Below are 24,713 nucleotides of genomic sequence, written 5' to 3'. Positions count from 1 at the left end.
ACATGACTATGGAAACGTCTATGGACAGCACTGGCTCTTCAGCTTTGAAATGGAGATGAGCACCGTCCCCTAGAGTCAGGAACAACTACACATATGTGTGAGGGGAAACTTTACCTTTACTTTAAGCCCTATTCAAGGTAAAGTTGGAGTGACTGGGTGGAGGTGAGTGATTAATGACCAGATGGCCTTCTTGACGTCCACGTGGAATTTGCAGCAGATATTTTTTCTTTATGCCCTAGGAGAGAAACATCTGCCTCTACCTAAGACTGAACTCTCAAACCTCTGAGTGGAAGGTGAGCATCTTCACCACTAGGCCACCACGCCACTCTCTTGTGTATGTATAGCTGTATATGTCCCTGAAACTATTTAAAGGTCTGTGATGCAATTTGTAGAGTTAATCCAAAGGTGCTTCTTGTACAGGGATCTTTCAGAAATTTTAATTGCATGTAGAAGCAATAAAGTAAAGAATTAAGCCGACCAAGGTCAATGCAAATCTGGTATGTACAGTTTGCAATCGGATAGTAAACAGGCAATGTCCAAAACAAACAAACAAACCATGACTGTTGACCAGGAATCTTAATTTGGTATCCATGGAAGACAATTTCCCTGTGGGCATCCTGATTCTGGTTCAAGTAGTTTGAATTTAAGCTTATTCATAAAATAGTAATTAAAACAACATGCCATGTTGATGAGGTTGCTTTGAAACCAGACTCTTGATAAACTACTGATTTAAACTGTCAGATATTAAGAGCTGGTAATTGGTATAGTTGTCATCCATTGTAAAATGGATTTCTGACTGTGAGTTCTATTTCTTGGTAAAAGGACAGGGTATAAAATCAATATTAAAATAGATAACATAGTGTATTATAAGGTATTACCTGGAGTACTTTCCTTAGGGTATGTTTGTAAATCTTTTTCATTAATTATATTTTCATCTTTATAGCTTTTTATGTTTGCTGTAAGAACATAGATGTTAGCAGAAAAATGATTACACTTTTAATAAATATAACAGATAAACTATTCTTCCCCCTGCCTGTCAATTCACAATCTGCTCTGGATTTATTTCTTTCCCTCTTGTCCTTTATTTGTTCCTAAACCTGTAATTCTACTCTTTGTTTTCTCTATGTAAATTCTATTCAAATTAGTCGGCATATGTAAGAATCAATTGTCAATATTATATATGAGTTAAATCTATGAAAGTCAAATACTGGAGATTTTCCTCAGAATAAATCTTCAGTACTAGACATAGCATTGCAGTTAAGTAAGTCAAATTGCTTATATGATATAAATTGAATCATAATTGGAAGGGGCTGCTTTGGTCTCTGATTACTAATTCAGTGCAAGAATTCAGATTAACTCCTAAATTACATCACTGTCTAGTTTCTGCTTGATCTGTTTCAAAGACTTTTCTAACATTTAGTCCGAATCTGCTTTCTGTAACTTATTATTCCATATCCTATTGTGTAAGTTGATAAAAGACAGGTCTTAATAACAGCTTCTGCGTGACAGCTGCAAATATTTAAAGTGCTATAATAGTTCAGTTTTCCCAAGGCTTGAACGGTTTCTGGCATCCTGATTATCCTTGTTACCATTCTATAAACCTTTCAGTGTTGCCTGAATTCCTCTTAAAGAGTAGATCCAGAGAAGGATATAGTATTTGTGGTGGAGTCTGACCAATACAGAATAAAGTGGGGCAGTTAAATTCCATGATATAAAATCAATACTTTTGCAAATGGCTGCTACTTTTTAGCTGTGTGACACCGAAGATTCATACTCATATTTACATCCATAAGATTTTGCTAAAACAACTTGATTAATTAATAATACAGTACAATAATCTTTCATATATGTATGTTCCCCATTCTATATCCGTGCATGTGATATTTTCCCTAAATGAAGAAATGTGCATTTCTTTCTATTAAAGCTGATTCTAATATCTTCAGATCATTTTTAAAATAACCAAATAATTATGAATTTTATCTCCTTAGCATAGGATATAAGCTAGCCCACCAAATTTGTTGATCATGCCTTTTCCTAAATATCTAATCATATCAAATTAAATTTTCCTCTTATTAAACCATGGCCTTTTATGCTCTCCTTGAAAACAATTGGTAAAATTGTCTAGATTTCACCTTATGAAGCATGAGAAAATGACTGATTCAACCTGGAGTCTTCTCCATCCCGATGTTAACTATTTGAGATGGGCTGCTAAAGGCCACCTAGCAGTCTCTTGATGTTACAGGATCAACCTAGACTTTATTTTAGGTCATTCTTATGTTCAGGATATTCCACATCTCATGGATGCTTTTTTCCATTCTAAGTAATGAATTCTATAAATCATTCCAATATTTTGAAATATCAATCACATAAGTTTATTATTAAAGTGATTAAGATCTTTTTATCTAAGATGCTTTAGATTTTGTTCTTTGCTTTCACATATTAAATTCCCACATCAGATAACTATGGAATCAAACCTAGAAACAATTCAGCCACTAGATGTAGCTGTTTTACAGATCTAAAAGGTCTAAAAATAAAGTCACTTACTGTACCTGCGCAACAGTCTTGCTCATCTGTATATCAACTCCATTTCTTTTGGCTTGTATAATATAAAAGCCACAATATTTCTCGAACTATTGTTTTATCACCTATTTACTAAACATTGACTACTAATTACTTATTTAAGTGATGTGTATTAGATTCTATAAATTGCTCGCCAGAAATTTTGGCAACTTATAAAAATAAAAAAAAAATTGTTGGAGCTTACACACTATTCATTTAGTAGTTGTCTATCATTGGAGCCAACTTTGTAAAACATTACAGTGAAAACTTGTGTGAATAGATCGTTTAGGGTGAATACAGAAGTATATCATCATGGAAATTTATGCTATTTGTATAATGGTGCCATTATACAATTGATGCAAATTACATCATTTCCTGCCATTACTGTCATTTACATAATAAAGATAAAAATGACACAATGCCATAAAATTAAGGTAAATTATCATACATTTCAGTCCCTCATGTGGACTTCCTATTCAGTGACTTGTTCATTATTTCAAGGGGTCCAGATGGAAATTTGCTTCATTGCAGCCAAAGACCACTAAATGGAGTTGGTTAAATCAAAGTGTAATTGTATTGCCAATCAGATAATTCTGTGGGTGGGTAGGTGGATATGTGTTTCTAAAAATATTTAATTTATACAGTATATCCTCTGTCATGGTCTGTTCTTTTAAGCTTGCTTAAAAGTTTTAAGTTTTGAAGTTTTCCAAAATGTTTAGATATTTTGTGATATATTACCTCAACTATATATATCAGATTATTCTATTCCCTCTAATCCATTTAGCAGGTATCAATTCCTTTTCTTCCTGAACCCTTTCACTGGCATACTTTGAAGAATTAGTATTTGGAGTGGGAAGATAATGAAATCAGGGAAATCAGGGAAATCAATTCCTTCAGTAAGCAGTACTCACCTCAAAATTCCTCTTCCCTCTAGACATTTTAGTGGAGAAAATTGTCAGGTTCTCAGTGTTTTCCTGAGATATTAATAGTATTTCTCTCTGAAATTTTAGTAGGCAGCATATGACTAAAAGTATATGCCCCCCCCCCCAAATGCAATCTTGCAAGGCAGCTCTTCCTCAGTTGTGGCCCCTCAAGATGAGGCCTGAATTAGGGAGGAATTGAAGAACAGACTACCCTGATAAGAAGTGAGTAGACCGAGCAGAATCTAAGAGAAGGGATCATAAAAAGAGAAAACCTGATGAAGGAAGTGCAGTGGAGACTTCAAAAGACATAACAAATAATAGACGTAAGAAAAATTATTGAAGGGTTTGAAATTGAACATAATGAAAAGATAGAAATACCTTGTGTATATTTTCTATAATATGTTCAGTATTCAAGGAAAGAAAATAACACTTGACCTCTTAAATCTCTCAACAGGAACAGGTTTGCTAAAAATTTACCCAGGTGAAGATATTGTAGATATTCTGTTTTTCGGATGTACTGTAAAAGAAGTGCTTCCCCAAGGTATGGTGCAACATAAAATTGATTCATTCTTTTAGGAGCCCTAATGGTTCAGCCAATCTATGAGGGGGAGGGGAAAATAGCACTAGCACTAGCATTTAGACTTATATACCATTTTACAGTTCTTTACAGCCCTCTCTAAGCGGTTTACAGAGTCAGCCTATTGTCCCCAACAATCTGGGTTCTCATTTTACCAACCAAGGAAGGATGGAAGGCTGAGTCAACATTGAGCCTGGTGAGATTTGAACTGCCAGATTGCAGGCAGCTGGCAGTCAGCAGAAGTAGCCTGCAGTACTGCCCTCTAACCACTGTGCCACCAAAGCTCATGATTATTATATAATTATTGGTGTATAATGATATCTAAAAATAAGTTTTCTAGATATCTCCATAGCTGTTAATATCATTTCTCATGACATTCTCCGGGCTATCTGGAAGGGTTGGACCTTTCTGTTCAAATGTGTCCAGAAGGTAGTGGTAGGGAATTATTGGTCAAACACGTAGGCTGTTGACCTAATCTATCCCACTATTATATATTGTCTCCATGCTACCCAGTCTGTGATGATCATTTGAAGTTTTATAGTGAGATTGTGCCATCAATTTTCACTACTGTTTCCCATCAAAAAAAATCCAAGAAAGTCACCAATAATCTTGATGCCTCTTAATCTTTATAATGAGGGAAGCTTAAATGAAATCCAGACAAGCCAGTGATGTTAGCAGCAAGGAGAAAAGTGGATTATACAAATGGTTACTGGTGTCAGGGAGCTTCCGCACCACTATGTTAATGAACTAATTTTAACCCTTACTACCAGAATTTGCTGCCAGTCTGGAAAACATGGCAGCCAAGTTGGAAATTTCTAAGTTGCCATTATGAAGAGAAAATATTAATCTATACCATGGAAAGTGAAGTGGGAATAGCTACCTAAAAATAAAATCCAGATTTCAGGAATCATGAAAAACTAAGCAAATCTCCATTTCCCTTTAAAACATGGTTTTAGATGTGATCAGTTTATTACTTGCCATGATTTTTTTTTATTTTATCAAGTTACAAGATACTATTATTGTTTTATATGCTGTACAACTAAAACTATGATTACTGAAAGTAAATGGTACATTTATTTCTACTTTATTCTTAACCCCAAAGAAATAATTTGCTTTATTTACAGGAAGGGATCCACACAAACTCATTTATCATTCTAGAACTTACAGCACAACATCCTTTGATAACTCCTGATCTATGGATCTTCATTGCTTTACTGTTTTTTATGGAGGCTTACAAACCTAGAAAGAGTAAACAGGATATCTAAAGGTGCAGTCAACATAATGAGATCATCCGTCTCTCTTCCATCTTTTTCATTTTTGAAAGCAGAAAGCTAGACCGCTGAGAAGGTGGCTTCTTATTACAGCAATATGGATCTTCTGCCTTCTCTCACAACACTGGAGGGCAGGAATTGTACTGTTCTTATCTCAAAGGTCCAGAAGTTAGCGAGGAATTGATTTTAGATGAATCCCATCCACAGAAACTAATTGTTTAAGCCTCAAGCAGGGGTTCTGCTATGGCCTTTCTTTGAAGATCTTTGAAAAGATGAAATACAAGTAAATGGATAAATGGAACAAACATTTCCCTTATTTGTCCAAACTTCTTTCTCTCCCAACTTTTCCAAAGATAGTGAAAACGATAAACTAAGTTGCTTTTTTGCTTTTCAAAGACATTCGCCACATTCCATCTAGTGGTAGAGAATGGTTCTGAAATAATCGTGTCTCTTATATCAAATGAGAAAGTTTATTACTTTATTTATTACGAAGTCTAGAAAGGCAGGTTTTATCCAACTACTTGTTACAGAAGACTGGCTTGTGGTACTATAAGAGAAATAAAAATCTTCCTTTTATGGACATTTTCACTAAAATTAAACAAGATTTCAAATTAATTGAGAGCAATATAGAGTCGTTTTATAACATTGAGAGAGAAAATTATATTTTTGTTTTGCTTTGATATTGTTGTTCCAAATGTGACTTAAAACTATTCCTAAAAACATTTTCATATGTGTTGGTGCAAAGGATGCTGTAACTTATTTCAGCTTACAAATTGACCCCAATAAGTGGATGTCAGTATTTGGGGGAACTAGTAGATGGATATATCTTGAATAGGACTGAGAATCCACCCACTGAATAACATTTTTAATCAGAAGTAAACATCTAAGCTGTATGTCTTGCGTATTGTTCTCATTAGCTATTTAATGAGTATTATGCTGTACTTAGAGTCTGTACATGGTTCTAGGACAAGGATAATCAGCTTGGAGTGCAACTAGAAAATTGTTTGGCAATTTGATTGGTTTTCAAAATGTAATGATTTTTTTTTTCACAGTAATATGAAATAAAGGATTCTCTCTGTCTCTCGTGTGGGTGGTTGCCCACTTGCACAATTTTTCCCCTCATACAATTAAACCTGTAAAAAAAAATCTACCACACTTTGCTTACAAATTAATAGGGAACGAGGAGTTAGATGAATAATTTTATACGCCTGGATTTCTACTTATGTCTGATCTAGTGTATGAGCAATATTGTGAACAAAAATGACTCATGTAGCTCTACTTTTCAGACCAAGAATACTAAAGATACGAAGTGAATAGGAATTGATAGCAAGAACAACTTTACACAGTATTTTCCAATATTAATGATGCTTCATATATGTTATATGAAGATAATAATTCAGTTTGGGTACAAACGTAACTTAAAGATGGTGTTTTACATGCAGGAGCAATTCTTGGAATTTTCAATTCAAGAGAGAGAAGACCTGTCATTGCTTAAGACCTTAGAAAATGCTATCTCAAAGTAGCCATATACAATGAAGTAATACTGTCATTAAAAGCTGGTATTATTATATTATTATTATTTATTCAATTTATATACCACCCTTCTCCTATTGGACTCAGGGCGGTGCACAGCCAAGGATAAAAAACATACCAATACAAAATTTAAAATCAATTAAAAGAATTATACAGCTTTGGCCCACAATTTAAAACAATCCAATTAAAACCCAATTTACACTTAAAAAGCTAAAAAGCTAAAAAGAGCTAAAAAGGGGGGGGGGTTCACGCCAGCCCTGCTTGATGGAAAAGAAAAGTTTTTAGAGCACAGCGAAAGGCCCGGAGATCTGGTATCCTTCGTATCTCTGGGGGCAAATCGTTCCAGAGGGCAGGTGCTGCCACAGAGAAGACCCTCCCCCTGGGGGTCGCCAGCCGACATTGCCTGGCTGATGGCACCCTGAGGAGTCCCTCTCTGTGGGAACGTACTGGTCGGTGGGAGGATTTTGTTCAGTATCTGCACGATAAAATCACTCAGATTCGGGAAGGCCTGGTCTCTGACTGGGTAGGTACAGGCGGGATGATGGGTGCCGGTCTTGAGAATGTCATTTGGGATGAGTTCGATCCTGTTGCTGCCGAGGACGTGGACGGGGCGTCAGGATACTGGGGCGGCTGAATGCGACCACATGTTTACTGGACCCGTGTCCCTCCTGGTTGGTGCTGGCCTCCCAGGAGGTTACACAAGGCTGGCTCCAGGGGATTATCAACACTTCGTTGAGGGAGTGTCTTGCCGTCCGCCTTGAAAGAGGCGGTGATGAGGCCCCTCCTCAAGAAGTCTGCTCTGGACCCGGTTGTTTTGGCTAACTATTGTCCAGTCTCCAACCTTCCTTTCTTGGCAAAGGTTGTTCAGAGTGTGGTGGCATGACAGCTTTCTGTCGCGCCACCATTATGTAAAGGATAAGGTCAGGATCATTTCTAATTTTCCTGGCAAATAGATGGGGCAGAAATAGAGGTAGTGACAGATTTTATTTTCCTGGGCTCCAAGATCACCACACATGGGGACTTCAGCCAAGAAATTAAAAGACTCTTGATCCTGGGGAGGAAAGCTATGGCAAATCTAAACAGCATTCTAAAAAGCAGAGAAATCACACTGCGAACAAAAGTGTGTATAGTCAAGGCTATGGTTTTCCCAGTTGCAATGTATGGCTGTGAAAGTTGGACCATAAGGAAGGCTGAGTGCCAAAGAATTGAGGCCTTTGAACTATGGTGCTGGAGAAGACTCCTGCGAGTCTATTAGACTGCAAGGCGATCAAACCGGTCAGTCCTAGAGGAGATCAACCCTGACTGCTCTTTAGAAGGCCAGATCCCGAAGATGAAACTCAAATACTTTGGCCACCTAATGAGAAGGAAGGACTCACTGGAGAAGAACCTAATGCTGGGAAAGATTGAGGGCAAAAGAAGAAAGGGACGACAGAGAATAAGGTGGCTGAATGGAGTCACTGAAGCAGTAGGTGTGAGCTTAAATGGACTCCAGTGGATGGTAGAGAACAGGAAGGCCTGGAGGAACATTGTCCATGGGGTTGCGATGGGTCAGACATGACTTCACAACTAACAACAAATTTCTAATTCTCTTTTAGATATGAAAGCTTTCTGGCAAGTTGAAAAACATCTGTCTACCAACTTGCATTGGACCAGCGTAGTAGATTGTGGTCAATAATCCTCAATGAACAGGGCTTCATCTTGCACTAGTTTGTTTCAAACGGATCATTATCATGATCTTTGGATACATATTTGGAAAAAGAAATTTCTCTTTTTTTAATTACACAGTTCATAGACTTTGATTTATATTAAACTGAGAAGCTAGTCTCTAAAATCTTGGATATATTAAGACTGTCCACAGTGATATTTTATCATGAGTGAAACACTTCTCAAGCAGTTCAAGCAGCTACATCCAGTGGAAGACACATACAGTTGCTTCCAGTGTACAATGTTTCCACATGCACAGACATGACATGGTGAGTCTTCAGGAAACATGGTTCACGCTTACAATCAGGATCAGCATATGGAAATAAATATTTCAAATTATACAGCTGCTTTGAAACTGTGGGGAATGAGTTTGTATCAGATCAAAGCAGGTTGGATCTGCTTTGCAAAACACCAACTTTGAACACCCTAATAAATATCAGTTCCAAAGGACATCCCAATTCCAGGTGTACTTCCAGGTAACTTGATTTAAAGTACAGGTATACCCAAGTTATAACAGTATCTGAAACAGCAGGGAGAATAGATTTCAGAGATATATTTGAGGTCCAGCGTGTTTCATAAACTCTTTCTTCAGAGCAACTGACTCTTTAAAAAGTGATTTATCTCTTCAAGATGCTTGGATATGTGTCCTTATTGCCAAACTTTTAATAAAGAACAATCAATTGCCTACAGAACAATTCTAGCTTCAACAATAATTCATTGTATATGAATTCCTAAGTAAACCCCATCCTAAATATTTCCACCTTCCTTTCTAATAAAAGTAGTCTATTATTCTTACAAATTGGTGTCCTTATCCAGACTAAACACTTCAATCCTGGGTCCAAAGGCTGAATCTAAGTATCCCCTCCCAAAATTATGATTCTGGTTATTGATATTGCACCAATCACAAAGATGATGGATAGAATCATGCACAGGTTGGGAAAGGCTACAGCAAATAAATACCTGCTTTGTGGTAGGTGTTCTCCTCTAAGTTGATTTTTTTACAAGGAAAAACTAGATTACAATGGGAACAAAGGTTTCCTACACTGAAGCAATGTATGTGTGTGTTCCAGATAAAGTACATGATAAGTATCACTACACGTACATATGAATGTATGTGCGACAATCTAGGTATATTGAGACAATACTGTTGTAGGTAAGGCGACTTAGCAGAATATGCTGAATTATGCAATGGACAGACTAAGGGAACTATAAAATTCTATTTCAGCAATTTGTGTCAAAGTGTGAACATAGAGAAGGAGCAGTGGTCCAGTTAATCATTTCATTTAAAAAAATGAAAGCATAAATTAGTAATGTTGATATATGGATCTCTAGATATTACGGTGCAATTCAGAAATAAAATCATTTCATTAAAGGTCATTTAATGTTAATCAGATTATAGAAAAGAGAAGCTAAGAATAGTGATCAAAAGCATTTGTCAGATGTTGGATTCCTGCACCAATACTGATTTTCACAATGCTGAAATCTTTGTGAGATCTACATTGAATTCCCTGCCTGACCAGGTTGGAAGGGCCAATGTAAGGGTGGGGTCCATGGTTATGGAAAGTATACTCACTATGAGAAGGTCAACCCTGCCTTTGATTGGCCAAGAGAGTCTTGCTCTGAACATTCCTGTGCTGTTTTGTTCCTGGAGAATGTGAGACTTTAGGTAGATATGATATGCTTAGATGTCTGCACTTTGTTCATGCTGTTGTACATCTTTAATATGGTTTATAGCACATTTTACTGAAAAACCATTTTAAGTATTGGCTTCTGATTTTTGATCTGTTTACTGAAATTTTTCTTCAGTACTTCAGAAGGAAAAGGAAAAGTTGTTTTGCTGGCCAAGTGTATATCGGTGACTCATGAATTCTCTTTTGTTCTGTGCACTTCTCAATGTTGTTTAGTTTTAAGGTATAAATCCAGCAAGGATTTTAATTCTCTCTTCTTTTCTTCTTGTACAAATTATAATTCTTCTGTTTGATTTTTGGCAGTCAGTGGGGGGAAGGGGCACTTTCAGAGTAACCTTTGAACATTGGTATATAGAAAAAGCAGATAACGTCCCCAAATATAAGGTTAGATTTAGGATTGGATATTCTACTTTTTTTTTTTCCCGTAGAAACTCTTGACAGTAGAACAAAGCTCTCAGGTTCCCTCAGTGGATAGTCTTCCTGTATATATGTTTCTCCATCAGGGGATTGTGCACAACATAAAAGCGTAGGTTAAGACTAACAGAGTAAATAAAATATGAATAGTTACAGGCTATTTTCTTTTAATGGTGAACAATTGCTAGCCTTACCCAATCGCTCTAAAATTTGAATTCCCCAGCTCTACTTTCCATAAGTTTATTGTTTTAAAAAGCAACAAGATTTCCTCATCTGGAGCAAATTGTGCCCATAATGCATCCAAGGAAGAAAAGAAAGAAGGCAGGAATAATGCCTAAATGTTTGGGATGAGACGGGGAGGAGACAGAGTTTCACTGAATAGATGACAAGAATTGTGGCTACTCACAGGTCCCAACTATATGATTGTTCACCTGAATTGTTGAGGAAGAGAAAATGGCTTTGGATCAGGGGTGAAATGTAAAACTTGTTACTATTGGTTCTGTGGGCGTGGCTTGGTGGGGTGCGGAGTAATGTGACTGGGTGGGCGTGGCCAACTTTTTTTTTTTTAACTTTTCAAAGCATTTTTTCTAATGCTTTGAAAAGCCTCTGCCGATCAGGCAACTCAGCTGGGATCGTCAGAGACTTTTCAAAGCATTTTTTTTACCACCTCTTCTGCCAAGAGGTTGCTGAAAAAAAATGCTTTGAAAAGCCTCTGATGATCCAGCTGAGCCGCGCGATCATCAGAGGCCTTTTTTTTTTACTTTTAAAAGAATTTTTTTGGTCGGAAGAGGTGGTAGAAAAAATGCTTTTAAAAGTACAAAAAAAAAAGCCTCTGATGATCGTGCGGCTCAGCTGTCCATGGGGGGGGGGGGAGGATGGATTTTTGCTATTAGTTCTCCGAACCACCCGCCACCATCTCTACTGAACCGGGAGCATTTCACCCCTGCTTTGGACCAACAAACAGACTGCTGATTTTTTTCATCACTAAAAGTTATTTTCCTACCAGGTTTCTTAAGTAAAGAAACCTGGGTAATTCCATCAATCCCAATGGAAGACAGGAGTCTACTTCGGCTGACTTTATTCATCTGCTTTAATTGTAGGAAGAACCAGCTTCCTTCAAATGAAGTGTGCTGCTCTTGCTGTTATCTTGACTATGCCCCTTCCCTCTCCTTCAGACACTCCTAAAAATCATGTCAGAATGACCAAATGAGATGCCCACAACTTTCTAGGGCTCCTAGTTTTCCTGGTTAGTAATTTCCCATTTTATAGGAAAATGGTTCCTTGTTAAAAATGTCATTGCCAATTCAGTTAGAACTCCACACATTTTTTAAAAGATCTTTGCTTTAGACCAGGAATGCTGTCGGCTCAAACCAGGATTAAGAGGCTGGACAGAAGGTTGGTGTCTTACTTTGTATCCCATAAAGGAATCTGTTGCTTCCAGTGCAATGGTCCATCACAAGTGCTGAAATAATATCCAGGAAGTGCTTGATAACAAAGCCTGTCAGATCTGCCATCTTTATCTTAGCACTTTGCTGGCAACGTGTCATAAATTGTTAGAGGAAGGTGGGGGGAGAGGAAGTAGTCAATTAGCATATAGAGGGTACAGATGAGCAAGGGGAGGGGAGGGAGTGGCAAGTTTGATGGAAGCCAGAGATGTGAGAACCAGCCTGTTCCAGTCTTCAAGGCCACGGAGCCTGAGATAGGAATGCAAAATGCACCAAGTGGCACCAAACATTCGAGCTGTTCCCAAAACACCTATGTGGCATACCATTCGATGAAGACAGACTGGTCAGGAGTGAGGGGCAGAGAGAAGGGGAAATTCTGTAACACTTTGTGTGGGAGCGTCAGTTCTGATCTTGGTTTTGCTGCAACCACTAATCCTTGGTAAAAGAACCTATCACTTCAGCCAAATGGAGTCGAGGGTCTTTCTTTCCTAGGGACCTATCTAGGGCAGGTTTGACAAAGCCATTGGCATTTGGCTAGGGATAGCTTTTTCCATTGTAACATCACTATTAAAGAAAAATCAGATTAGACAGAATAGTTTCATGTACATTTTCTGTTACAATCAAGTCCTTAGTTTGGGTCTTTGTTGCTCTCTGAGCTCGGCTGTTTCTTTGCAGACGTTTCATTATCCAACTAGTTAAGACCTTTGGCTTTTTTCTTTTTTTTTGCTTACAGCCTTTGAGCTTCTCCTATATGTCTGCTTTCTTCCTGGCATCAACATGGGGTTACTCCCAGCCTTAAATCACCTTATTTTATGGCTTGCCATTTATTAGACTGGTATGCAGCTGTTTGCTCAGCTGAATCCCTCAAATAAGCTGTGTAGCTTTACGATCCTGGCATTTAAGCTGTGCACTTATTGCCATCCAGCTTCCAGGCAGGCTTGATCAACTTTTAATTGAAGTATTTAATATCTTCTCTTAATTTTTAGTAATTTCCAGGGTGTGTTGTTTTTTTAAATGTTCTCTGTAGAATACATTAATTAAATTTCCTTTATTGCATCTTTGAAAAAGCAAACAGCTAATGGATACAGGAGAGATCAGTTGTTGTGCACTTAGATTAGAAGTTATTTTCATAAAATAGAATCTTCCCATTTCAGAATATATTTTGCATGAGCTGCAGTGTAATTCTTGGAAAAAGTAGAAAAATCTGATTGCCGTCCATAGTGCAGCTTCAGTCTACTCTAGGGGCAAACCTGTTGCTCCGTGTAATGTGTGCAGATGATAAAAAGAAATAAAACATCCAGCAGAATTCTACTTGGGAAGAATGACCAGCACACCCTCAACCAAACATGGACTTATTCAACAGGAAAGAAGACCCTCTAAAGGTCAAGTAAAAGTACTTTAATTAGAATTAATTAATTAATCTTAGGCATTAATCTGAGGCAACCAAGCTTGCACAAGAACTTTTCAGGATATAAATATTGTTCCTGCTCGTTTATCAAACCTAATTGTCAGACTTATTGGCATGATACAAATAAATTCAGGTGAAAACCTAAAAAGTGATCACGAATGGAAACTTTGTGTAATGTCCAATGTTAACAAATGTTAGGAGCGGTCATTCAAGAACATCTAGAAGCCCTAGGTTCCCTACAGTACTTTATAAGATACTTATAATTCTAAAATAGTTCTTCTTCCAGTCACATGACAACTATTTTATCTGTGTGCAGGGCTGTATAAGAGGACCTTGTACACCTCTTGTTGTGGTTAATTCCCCTAAGAAACTGCAGAGTGATTGGACTCCCACCCAAGTCATTTAAATGATTTCTAAGCACATGGAACTTTCCTATGGATGAGTATGACTATGCCATGTCTTGGAGTATATCTGAAAAGGAGGGGAGAAATATTTGGAAGGAACTGGGAATGGTTGGACGTTCTGATGCGAAGATGCTATTGGCTCTTTATTTACATGTGCTTCGTGCAAGTCAGTAGATCTCAGTCTCAACACATGAGCAAAGCTGCTTAGGGAATGGAGGAAAGAAGATTAAGAGAATTCCCAAGGCCTAAGAGAGACATATATATAATGAATATACATTATACATATAGTGTAGTAGTGTAATCCATTAAAAAGCCTATAAGCCCTCTCATGGAGAGCAAAAAGGAACAGAGCAGCAGCTGGTTCTTCCCCAGTTTCCTGATTATTGGAAATAGAGTAGAGATACAAGTTTACATGATGCATGACTTGACTAACCCACTGGCCTATCCTAACTCAAATCTACACTAAAACTCATAAATATTGCATTTGGTACCCTCTACATAGTTTGCTCTCTAATTCTCCACGTTGAAACCTGGTTTTAAACTTCCCTTTAAGAGATACATTGTTGATATTAGCATAGCTCAAAAAACTAAGCACAGTTAGACCAGGGAACTTTTAAAATGATCCCTCCAAAAATAATAATAGGAAATCACTGACTTACTGTTGCCAAGAAAACCACCCAGCTAGAAAGCCTTTTAATTTTCTCTGCCCTTTAAAAGTGAAATCAAGGCTTTTTTTTGGCAGGACAGAAGTGTTCATGCATGGAAATTAACAGCTATATGGGGCCTGCAGAACAGAGTATATATATTCCTGTTGAATCGAGGGATATATCTTGTACAATTGGAAGGAATGAAAACAACAAAACTGAAGTCTGTTGCACACTCAGCTTGGACTAAATCTCACTGATGTTAGTGAGATTCTAAGCAGATGTGAAAAGGGATTATTACATTGTCAACCACCAAAATTAAAGTCAGTTTCACTTACCCAAGAGACTAACAGAAGGCCAGCATACAAAAGTTGAAATTCCCCTTGCAACCAGATCACCTGCCAAGATCAGGCCAATAACAATGTTTTTGAATTGCATTTGCTCTGTCCCTTTAAAAAGATACTTCCTTCTTTTTACTCTGAGTAATTGTCACAGAGGCACAGAATAATAAAATAGCAAGCACAAATAAAAACTAACAAGGTGTTAGCTTGTACACTTAGAAACCTTTAATGGGAAATAGTTTTATTTTAAAAATAATAATAAATAATGCAGAATTATCTCCTGTATATTAAAAAAATGTCTGTACATAATTACACAATGTAACAAAGTACCCATCCACTTTCTTGAACACAGTTTTCATCTTTGGTTAGATTTTCAGTCAAGGACAGGACAAATAAGAACAATGCAATGATTCAGACCCAATTTCCAAAAGGTGCTTCAGTGTTTGCAACTGTGCAAATACAGCACTTGTCATGCAGGATCGTGCAGCTGTTTTCAATAATGTGAGACAGGAGCTAGTTTGTGCTCCTGTGTCTCCCAACCACCTTTTGGGAATCAATGCTGAAATGTTGCACAGTCTTCCTATGAATTTATACTTGATCTGTTTCTTCCAAGAACATGAAAATCAACCTTCCAGCATCCCTTGGGTTTTCAGCCATGCCTGTCAATATAACATGAAAAAAAAGGGAAAATTTAATATAGAGAGTAACATCTGCATGCAGGACACAGCAGAAAGAACTGTTGACAGTGACATTCTTCTTTCATCCTTTGAAACAGACAGTCATGTTGAGAAATAGCTCTGCAAAGTGCAAGAAGAAGAAAAACAACAACAGGAAAGGGATGAGGCATCTGAAAGCTTAAGATTCCCAGCAACCAGCGTCTAATGTCCTCCTGCATGTCAAGCAAAGGAGCTGTAGGTTGATCTGTTAATCCAGAAGGGCAACACTGCAGCTTTACTGTTCCAGGCAGATAACACATTCAAGTGTCTCAAGGTGCCGATGAGCTTCTACTTAGCTCTATAAAGTCTCTGCTGCTGATCTTCACCCTGTTGAACTTCAGAGCTCACACAACATACTGGTCCATAAAACACAGTTTACAAACCTTAATGGCTGGGTTTGACACCCTAAATCACAAGTCCACAAGTCACATTACTATGTAGAATGTTGTGGGAGCCCAGTCAATTAATCTTCTACTGAGAATCTGCAGACTAAACTTTTCCTTGCTATCCTGCCCTTCATTAGTCACTGTTCCTACTGCCATTACTATTTCAGCAAGCTGCTGAAGCTTATGTCATTTGTTCCTGGAAATGGCTTCCTCCTGATTTATCTTATGGCCCTGATTCTTTGGGACACTGAAATCATAGTAAATCCTGATCAACTCAGACACTTGACTTGCTTTTATGTTCATTGTTCACCATCCTGGAATGAATATCCCAGCTTGTGACAAATTGGGGTGAGAAATAAATGACTTAAGAAACACATCAATTGTTTTTCCTACTACCTTATCAAGCTACAGAGGTGATTTGAATGTGCCTAAGTAAACACGTCACAAGATGCCAATTAGTTGGCTGGTATAGGTAAGCTATTTGTTTCCTCAATTGTTTAAGTCCCCAAACAACTTTTCCTTCAAATCAGTAAAATCAGGGTATGAAAATCCTAATGAGAATGTCAGGAGATTAAAGCTAATGGGCTCTGACTAGTGAAAAATGTGCCTTCTCAACTGACTACTTTTCTTACAGTAGATCATTTTGATGGGGGTTGCAGGACATTGTATTGCATCAATTCCACCTTCAAGAATATTATTTATGTTCTTTGGCATCTACAGGCAGCCTAGGAAAAACAACACACAGCAATGCTTCCTTTTTGTTGTTGCATCACCGACAAAGCTCGTTATTAAAAATAATTGAGAAACAACCTCTCAGTTTTTGGTAAAGCAGAAATATAATTGCATTTTAGCACTTTCAGGTCAAACTTCAAGGTCTGGGGAAAAGACGTATATTGTTAGCACATAAGAAAAAGATGTGTGAATGACACATCACTTAGAACAAACACAAAGACAATCAAGCATGTTGCTTATCATTTGTTCATCACGTGCAAAGCATTATGACTTCCAAGCATCAATCAGAAGCAACAGTAACTTTGTACCACTCCATGTCGCTCTATGTTATCGTTAAGCACACTTGAGCTGTTGGTGCCAATGTCAAGCCAATACAAGACAGCATTATGGCAACGCAGACAATATCAATCTGGCATTTAAGTTCCTGATGCATGAGCCTCTTGTGTCTTTCAGCATAGACCACTTGTTAGAAGCAGGACTCTTGGGATTCTGGATCATTGTGGATTGGAAGCTTGTCAGGTTCCAGGTGATGACCATTGTACAAGACTGTGTACCTATAAAAAGGGGGGAAATGACATTAGAAACCAATGAAAGAAATGCCTTGAGTGTCCCTGTATGAAGTTCTAGGCTGCATTTTCTTCATGAAGATCCTCTATGCTTCACTTTCCAAGAATCTGAAAATCCAAATTTAAAAGTAAATAGGCAGCTGCTCTTCTCGAGAGCCACTATCATGCAGTCTTTGGAATATGTTTTTTTATTAAGACTGTGAGCTGAAATATCAAGAATATTAAAAAAACAAAGAGATATTGTTGTCTAATTTCCTTCTTTACTAATGTTACTAAATATACAACTCGGAATTTCTTTAACACCACTTTGTAGCACTAGTCGATATTTCCTTGTGCTTTTTCCCCCCAGAACAAATGAGCTTGATTTGCCTCTCCTTTTTCTGATAAGTGCAGCTTATCACAAATACACATAGGAGGACCTAATACATAATAATCAGAGATGCTAGAATTGAAGGGTTTTTCCCCCCTACAGGCTATGGATGAAAATGGACAGCTCTGTTATTCAGGAAAGCATATTTAAGATGAAATATGCACTGATCATTTAAGTGTTTCTCACTGCTATCTCAGATGCCCTCTTTTCTTCAGCACTTTCCACAGCATATAAAAATACGAAGGGCCACAGTATTCTCCATGGTATATCAAGAAGGTAACCCTTTCTGACCCAGGAATATTTTGTGATAGCTAGTTATGAATACAATAGTTGACAAACCCAAAAGCTTGATTTGATTTGTAAGTGATCCTGATTTTTTTCTTCTACTGTTCAGAGAATGTATGTGATGGGAAAGGGCATCGGGTTGTTAATATTGAAAAATGGAATTCTTCAATTTGGAGAAGTATCCTAGGACTTTGAGAAAGCAGGAGAAGTTCTTCAAAAATAGCAGATAGACTTTTCAGCCTTATTTTTAGATAGATCAGTCCATCTATTAAAAAGAATGTGAAAAAGAAGATCAAACAGCTCACAGAAACCCTCCATTTATGTATTAACTGATAAATGAAGACTTGGGTATAATTTAATTTCCAAGATGATCTAACCTAACCTTTTTTCCCCCGGCATTACACCTATTAATGACATTAGGCATGAACTTAGTTTGCTTGGCCATATTTACCATGCTGGAAACAATGTGCTTTCAGGCCTCCAAAGTCTACATATCTTCAGGTCCAAAGAAAAATTATTATATAGAAATAATGCTTGGAAGAGAAAAAGGTGATTTGGGGTATGCGGGGCCATTTCCATGCTGTTTGATTTAAGGAGATGGTATGATGTATGTTTGGAAATCCTTTTTCTCTTTTCTAGCTCAGATCTATGCTCAGTTCTAATGTTAAGAAACCCATCCTCTCCTAATAATAATAATAGTACTAGGAGAGACATTGCAAGTGCAATACAGTGAACAATGAATCAAAATCACACGAAGTGTTAATACCTCTTTATACTGCTTTGGTAAGACCACATTTGGAATATTGCATCCAGTTTTGGTTGCCATAATATAAAAAAGATGTCAAGACTCTAGAAAGAGTACAGAGAAGAGCAACAAAGATGATTAGGGGACTAGAGGCTAAAACATATGAAGAATAGTTGCAGGAATTGGGTATGTCTATTTAATGAAAAGGAGGACTAGGGGTGACATGATAGCCGAGTTCCAATATTTAAGGGGCTACCACAAAGAAGAGGGGGTCAATCTGTTTTCCAAAGCACTTGAAAGCAGGACAGGAAGTAATGGATGGAAACTAATCAAGGAAAGAAGCAACCTAGAACTAAGGAGAAATTTACTGAGAGTTAGAACAACAGGTGCTTTGTGGCAAAGAGAGGGAGTGATATACAATTCCTACATCTACACAATTTGCTATAGTCTTTTCTGAGATTCCCATCTATACATAGTCTGAGTTTCTGGGTGTCTGGATTTGACTATTTCACCTGGAAGTAGTTATGCTACCATCATCTCTTCTTAAGAGGAGAGTTGCCCTCTTACTGGAAGCGGGGTAGGGGCAAAGAAACAAATTCTCCTTTTCTGTGAATAAAAGTTTAAATAAATGGATACACTTTTCCCATTGTGTTAGAAGGCCAGGCAGTTTGGAGCTGCATTGTGCTAATACAGACCTAACACTGGGAAACAAAAACTAAAAGATTTTCTTTTCCATTTAGACAAAAACTAGCAAAGATTTCCGGAAACAGCCTTAGCTATATAGCAAGCTGCATAAATTAACCTGTAAACAGACAGAGTAAACAAAGTCTATGTAACACAGGACTCAAACTGAGCCCAAGCAGCACTGACAAGATCTTGAAGGTGTTTGCATACATTTTCTCTAGCAACTTTATCTTACTGGTTCCAGTTTTGCCAAACCCAATCAGGAAGGAAAAAAGGAGCTTCTACATTAATTTGATGCTTGCAGGACCTTCCTATCCAACTGAGATAACAGCTAACCACCTGAATCCCTCCCCTTGCTACTCATGAGTTAGTGATAGGTTAGAGCTCCGTATCTTTCCCCTACCATAAATACACACATGTACACATAAAAGCAGCACAGAATAACAATTTCACAACATGCACGTGGTTATTAATTAGGGAAATTCACACATTTCAGAAAAGAAATCTAAATTGGGCATTCTCCCAGCTACACTTAAATCTCAAGTGAAGCACACGTACTCATGCTCCCAAACCCATGGTGACACCCAGCCCACACAGGCAGATATTCTGTATAGTTTCTCAACCTGGGCCGCTTGAAGATGTGTGGACTTCAATTCGCAGAATTCTCCAGTCAGCCATGCTGGTTACCCAGAGAATTCTGGGTGGAGTTAAAGTTCACATCTTCAAGCGACCCAGGTTGAGAAACACTGCTATACAGTATATAGACAAATAAACTCTTTCATTTCAGTTTATCTCATCCTAACCAAGTTATTTTTTGTTTTTTTCTGAGAGTTATGCATTATTTAAAAGTGAAGTACATATAAATTCCCTTTGAATCAACTTAATTCCTTGTGACTTCTTGGACATGTGGTTTGCCTTCTACTGGGAGCTCCATGATTACTTGACGCTTTCCTATTCAAGTATTAAGTGCACCTGATTTTCCTTTTTCCAAATCAGTCAAGATCAGTTAGAAGCTGCCACCTGCTGAGCCTGTCGCTTCTTGTAATTCTTACTTCAAAGAATGTCTCTGCAGTCTCCATGAGCATCCCTGTTAAAATGTCTTTAATGTATGGTGAAAAAACAACAGCCAAGTTAGAAAAGTAGTAAAAAATAAGCCACTTGAAAGTAAAAAGCAAATGTGATAAAATCTTTATTTTCCTTATTTAGTCACAGGGCACTTCCAGCAAGCAGCATGTACTAGAAGGCCTTATGAGGCAGTAATCTATAAAGGTAAGTATCAACCTTTCTCCCCAGGAATTTCCTCTCAAAAGAAACATACTGTTTTAGACTAAAATGTTGCCTCAATGCAAGTTTGCTATTAACATCATGAGGTTCACAGCCACAATTCTGCAGCCAGTGAAGTCTATTTTCCATTAGATGAAATTTTCACAATGCCCTCTGGCTTCTAACCCGACTCCACTGTCAGTTTAACCATTTCCTAGCAAATCAAAACACATGCATCAATTGCAATTAGCTTCCAACCTGCTGATATTTGGGCAAGTAATTTGCTTCAAATCTGCTGATATTTGGGCATGATTTATTATTCACTCTCCTTCCTACATTATTTCAGGAATATGTCATGGGTCACAGCTATTCCGAACAATGTTTAAATGCAGCTGTAGCACCATAATGTCTTTTGTGCATCTGCTCAATTTTTTTCTAGCCAGCTTTGCTTTTATGTTGCCATGGCAATGGTGCCACTGCATCTGGAGGCACATATTTACATCGCGTACAATCACTCTTTTCCCATGCCTATACAGTCAACTCTCAGAAGAGTTTGTTTTCACTGGACACAAAACAAATGATAGAACCAAGGTTTGTGGGAACAGAGCTGCTAGCACTTCTGGAATTTTAGTGAGATAAATTGTTGTGCTGTCCGATTTTTCTTTTTTCTTTTTCTTTTAACTCATTAGGCAGATTTTATTGGGCCTTCTAACAAAGGTGAGCAAAAGAAGATACATTTCTAGAAGCCTACTCATTAGAAGAAGACTCAGAAGTCTTCTTTTTTACAGACCCACATATAATAAACAAAAGTCTATAAAACATTGTGTTCATGGCCAGATTTCCCTACTGGAAATTAAATTGGAAAAAGATATTTGGCTGTTCTTGGCCCGCCTGAAGCCCCTTTGAAGCAAGGGAGGGCAGAGACAGATTTTCGGTTCTCAGGCTTGCCCTTAGTTCATCTCCATCTCATTTTTTTTTTTCAGCAGCAGAGCCTGTGGTATGGTGTGGTTTTGAAATTCCTGATAGGATTTGTAGCAGCCGTGATAATTCTGCGAACTCCAGGCTGCAAAGCTCTCCTGGAACTGGCTGGCCAATTTTTCCTACTTTTATTTTCATCTAAGAAAAAGGATTATAAGGTCTGCCCCACAACAATGACTCCCATGCTGCTGGAGATTTCAGTGCTATTCTATTTTTTTGAAGCCCAACTTCCTACTCATCCCCGCCTAGCCTTAATCCCAATCCTTATACAGCTAGTCCTCAATTTATGCCAAACAACTGAGCGAACTTTCTGTTCCTAAGTGAGATAGTTAAGAGAGTTTTGCCCCATTTTATGACCTTCCTTATCAAAGTTGTTAAGGGAATCACGGCAGTTGTTATTAGCAACACGGTTGTTAAGTGAATCTAGCTTCCCCATTGACCTTATTTGTCAAAAGGTCGCAAAAGGCAATCGCATGAATCCAGCACACTGCAACGGTCATAAACATGAGTCAGCTGCTAAGTGTCTAAGTTTTGATCACATGATGCTGCAATGGTTGTAAGTGTGAAAAATGGTCATAATGGTCATTTTTTCCAGTGCCGTTGTAACTTCAAACAGTCATTAAACGAATTCTAAGTCAAAGACTACCTATATATCCCTAGCTCCCAAATGAACCTATAATACTGTTACTTTTATCAGCCCTGATTTTAACTAAGGTTGTCATAGATTATGGGGGGAAGGGGAGTTTCATATATTTTGAGAAGACGTATAGCATCATCCCTATGCCATGTTTTCTGCAACAGTGTTCATCATTTCTTAGAAGCAGGAATAATCTGAGCTCAGCTCTGGAGTCCTCTCATACTTTATTAAGAATCCTAATTTCTATTGTAGAAAAGAGGGCACCATTCAGGTTCTAGACATGCCTATCTTTTCATTGTATAAACTCAGTGCAACTACTAAGATGGAAATCCTACACAGATTTTCTCCTCTAATTTTGGTTAATAAATGAAGAGTAGCATCTGATGGATGCAGTTATTCCAAGTTAACCAATACAAATTTTACTAAACAAAAGGCAACTCAGTACTGCTCAATCCAATTTCACTTCATCGCCCCGCACAATCTGGGTGTCATTCAATGCATCCCAGATGTTAAAAAAAATGTTAAACATTGCAGTGGCTTTAATTCAAGTTTTAGGAATAAGAAAGATGTCAATAAACTTTTGTTAAAAGGCAATCTGTTGATTTTCCATCTGCCTTAGGGATAGAAATGGCTTTAGAATCATTGTGGAAAACAGTTAACATTGAGAGAGAAAGGGAGAGTAAGATTAATTTTGAATTATATGCATGATGCATACACATTTAACTAAAACAACATTAAGACTAAAACAACCCACTGTGCTATTAAGTAGCACTTCACTATGGATCATTGCTCTGTAGAATATCTGTCTCTCTGTGCCGATTTACCTCAATAAAAAACAGAGAGTACATAATCCTCCATTTAATAGATCAGGGTTGTATTGGGAACCCTGACTTGGTTATTTCAGTAGATGTCTTGTCTTGAAATAAATCTTCCTCCATCTGCTCAGCTCTTTAATTACAACACAAACAAGATAATTCAAAATCGCATCATAAAGACATAAAGCACAAAGATTAAGATGACTCTGTTAGTTATTGCAGACTGCGAAGCATCTGCTCTCTCCTTCTTAGAGCACAGGTGGGAATCTTGTGTGTCTATGTGTCTGTGTGTTTGTGTATGCACGTGCGTGTTCTTGTATGTTCTGTGCGTATATGTAGGATTCCTTTTTCAAAATACATCCCAGTTTTAGCCAAAGGTCTTGGGATTTCCTGCCTGTCTTCCATCTAAGTATCAACCGAGCTCAACTCTTTTATTTCCCAGTAATTTTATTTAGAATTATAAATAACGAGAATGAAAGTCAAAACAAACTACAAAAATGCAAAAAGAAAGAAAGAAAGAAAAAGAGAAAGAAGGAAGGAAGGAAAGAAGGAAGGAAGGAGTAAAAGGTTATTGAGAAGATGGTTGTGTGGCAGCTCCAGAGGTTTCTGAATGAAACAGATTATCTATACCAGGGCTGTTAAACTCCTGGCCTGCTGGCCCCACTGCTTTGTGGGGTCCCACAGGACTTGGTACTCTCTCTGATCCTATTCAACATGAAGCCATTGTGTGAGATCATCCATCACCATGGACCAAGTTATCATCAATATGATGATGATACCTAGCTGTATATCTCAGCTCGTGGTGAGTTAAGTGATGCCGTGACTTCCTCTCACAACAGCCTGGAGGCTGTTAGGGGCTGGATGGGGAGCAACAGATTGAAATTGAATCTTGGTAAGACTGACTGGCTCTGGGTTTGGGATTCTTTGGTCCATGGAGAACTGCCAACTTTGGTCTTGGATGGGGTGGCACTGCCCCAAACAGACCCTGTGTGTAATCTGGGTGTTCTTCTGGACTTGCGACTCCTGCTTTTTGAGCAGGTGGCAGTCATGTTCAGGAGGGCCTTTATGCAACTGTGGGCTGTGCCATTTCCTGGACCAACAATCCCTACTCACAGTCACTCATGCCCTAGTCACTTCTCGTCTTGACTATTGCAACATGCTCTACATGGGCCTGCCCCTGAAAAGCATCTGGAAGCTCCAATTGCTGCAAAATTCAGTGGCCCACATGTTTTGTGCAGACCTTGGTGTGCATATGTATCATCTCTCCTGCAGAAGCTGCATTGGTTGCCAATTTATTTTTAGGTAGAATTCAAGGTGCTGGTTGTCACCTATAAAGCTCTTCATGATTATCTGAGGGACCTTCTCTTGCCGGTCACTTCTACTTGACCCACTTAAGCAGGGAGGCAAGGAACATTGCGGGTCCTGACCTCTAAGGAGATACATTTGGTGGGACACAGAAGAAGGCCTACTCTGTGGTGGCTCCCTCTCTCTGGAACATTATCCCTCCGGAGATTAGACTGGCCCTCACTCTAATATTCTTTCAGGAGGTCCTGAAGACATGATTCTGCCAGCGGGCCTGGGGAACCCAGAGCAGGATGGAGCCCATTAAATGGCTGGTATGAGTG

At 38.1% G+C, this 24,713-nt stretch overlaps 1 protein-coding gene across 1 annotated transcript in view; it reads right to left on the bottom strand.

Moving 5' to 3' along the window:
• Positions 1-17,211: 17,211 nt before the first annotated feature.
• Positions 17,212-24,713, bottom strand: part of HTR4 (5-hydroxytryptamine receptor 4) — a 162,552-nt gene continuing 155,050 nt past the window's right edge. The window contains exon 6 of the mRNA XM_070934398.1: positions 17,212-17,299. Coding sequence (XP_070790499.1) covers positions 17,212-17,299 — 88 coding nt within the window. The remainder of the gene's footprint in view (positions 17,300-24,713) is intronic.

The sequence above is a fragment of the Pituophis catenifer genome, unplaced genomic scaffold (assembly GCF_029215685.1).
Source record: "Pituophis catenifer annectens isolate HBS135680 unplaced genomic scaffold, rPitCat1.0.hap2 SCAF_2, whole genome shotgun sequence".
NCBI classification, from domain to species: domain Eukaryota; kingdom Metazoa; phylum Chordata; class Lepidosauria; order Squamata; family Colubridae; genus Pituophis; species Pituophis catenifer.
This window is presented reverse-complemented; position numbering and strand designations above follow the sequence as displayed.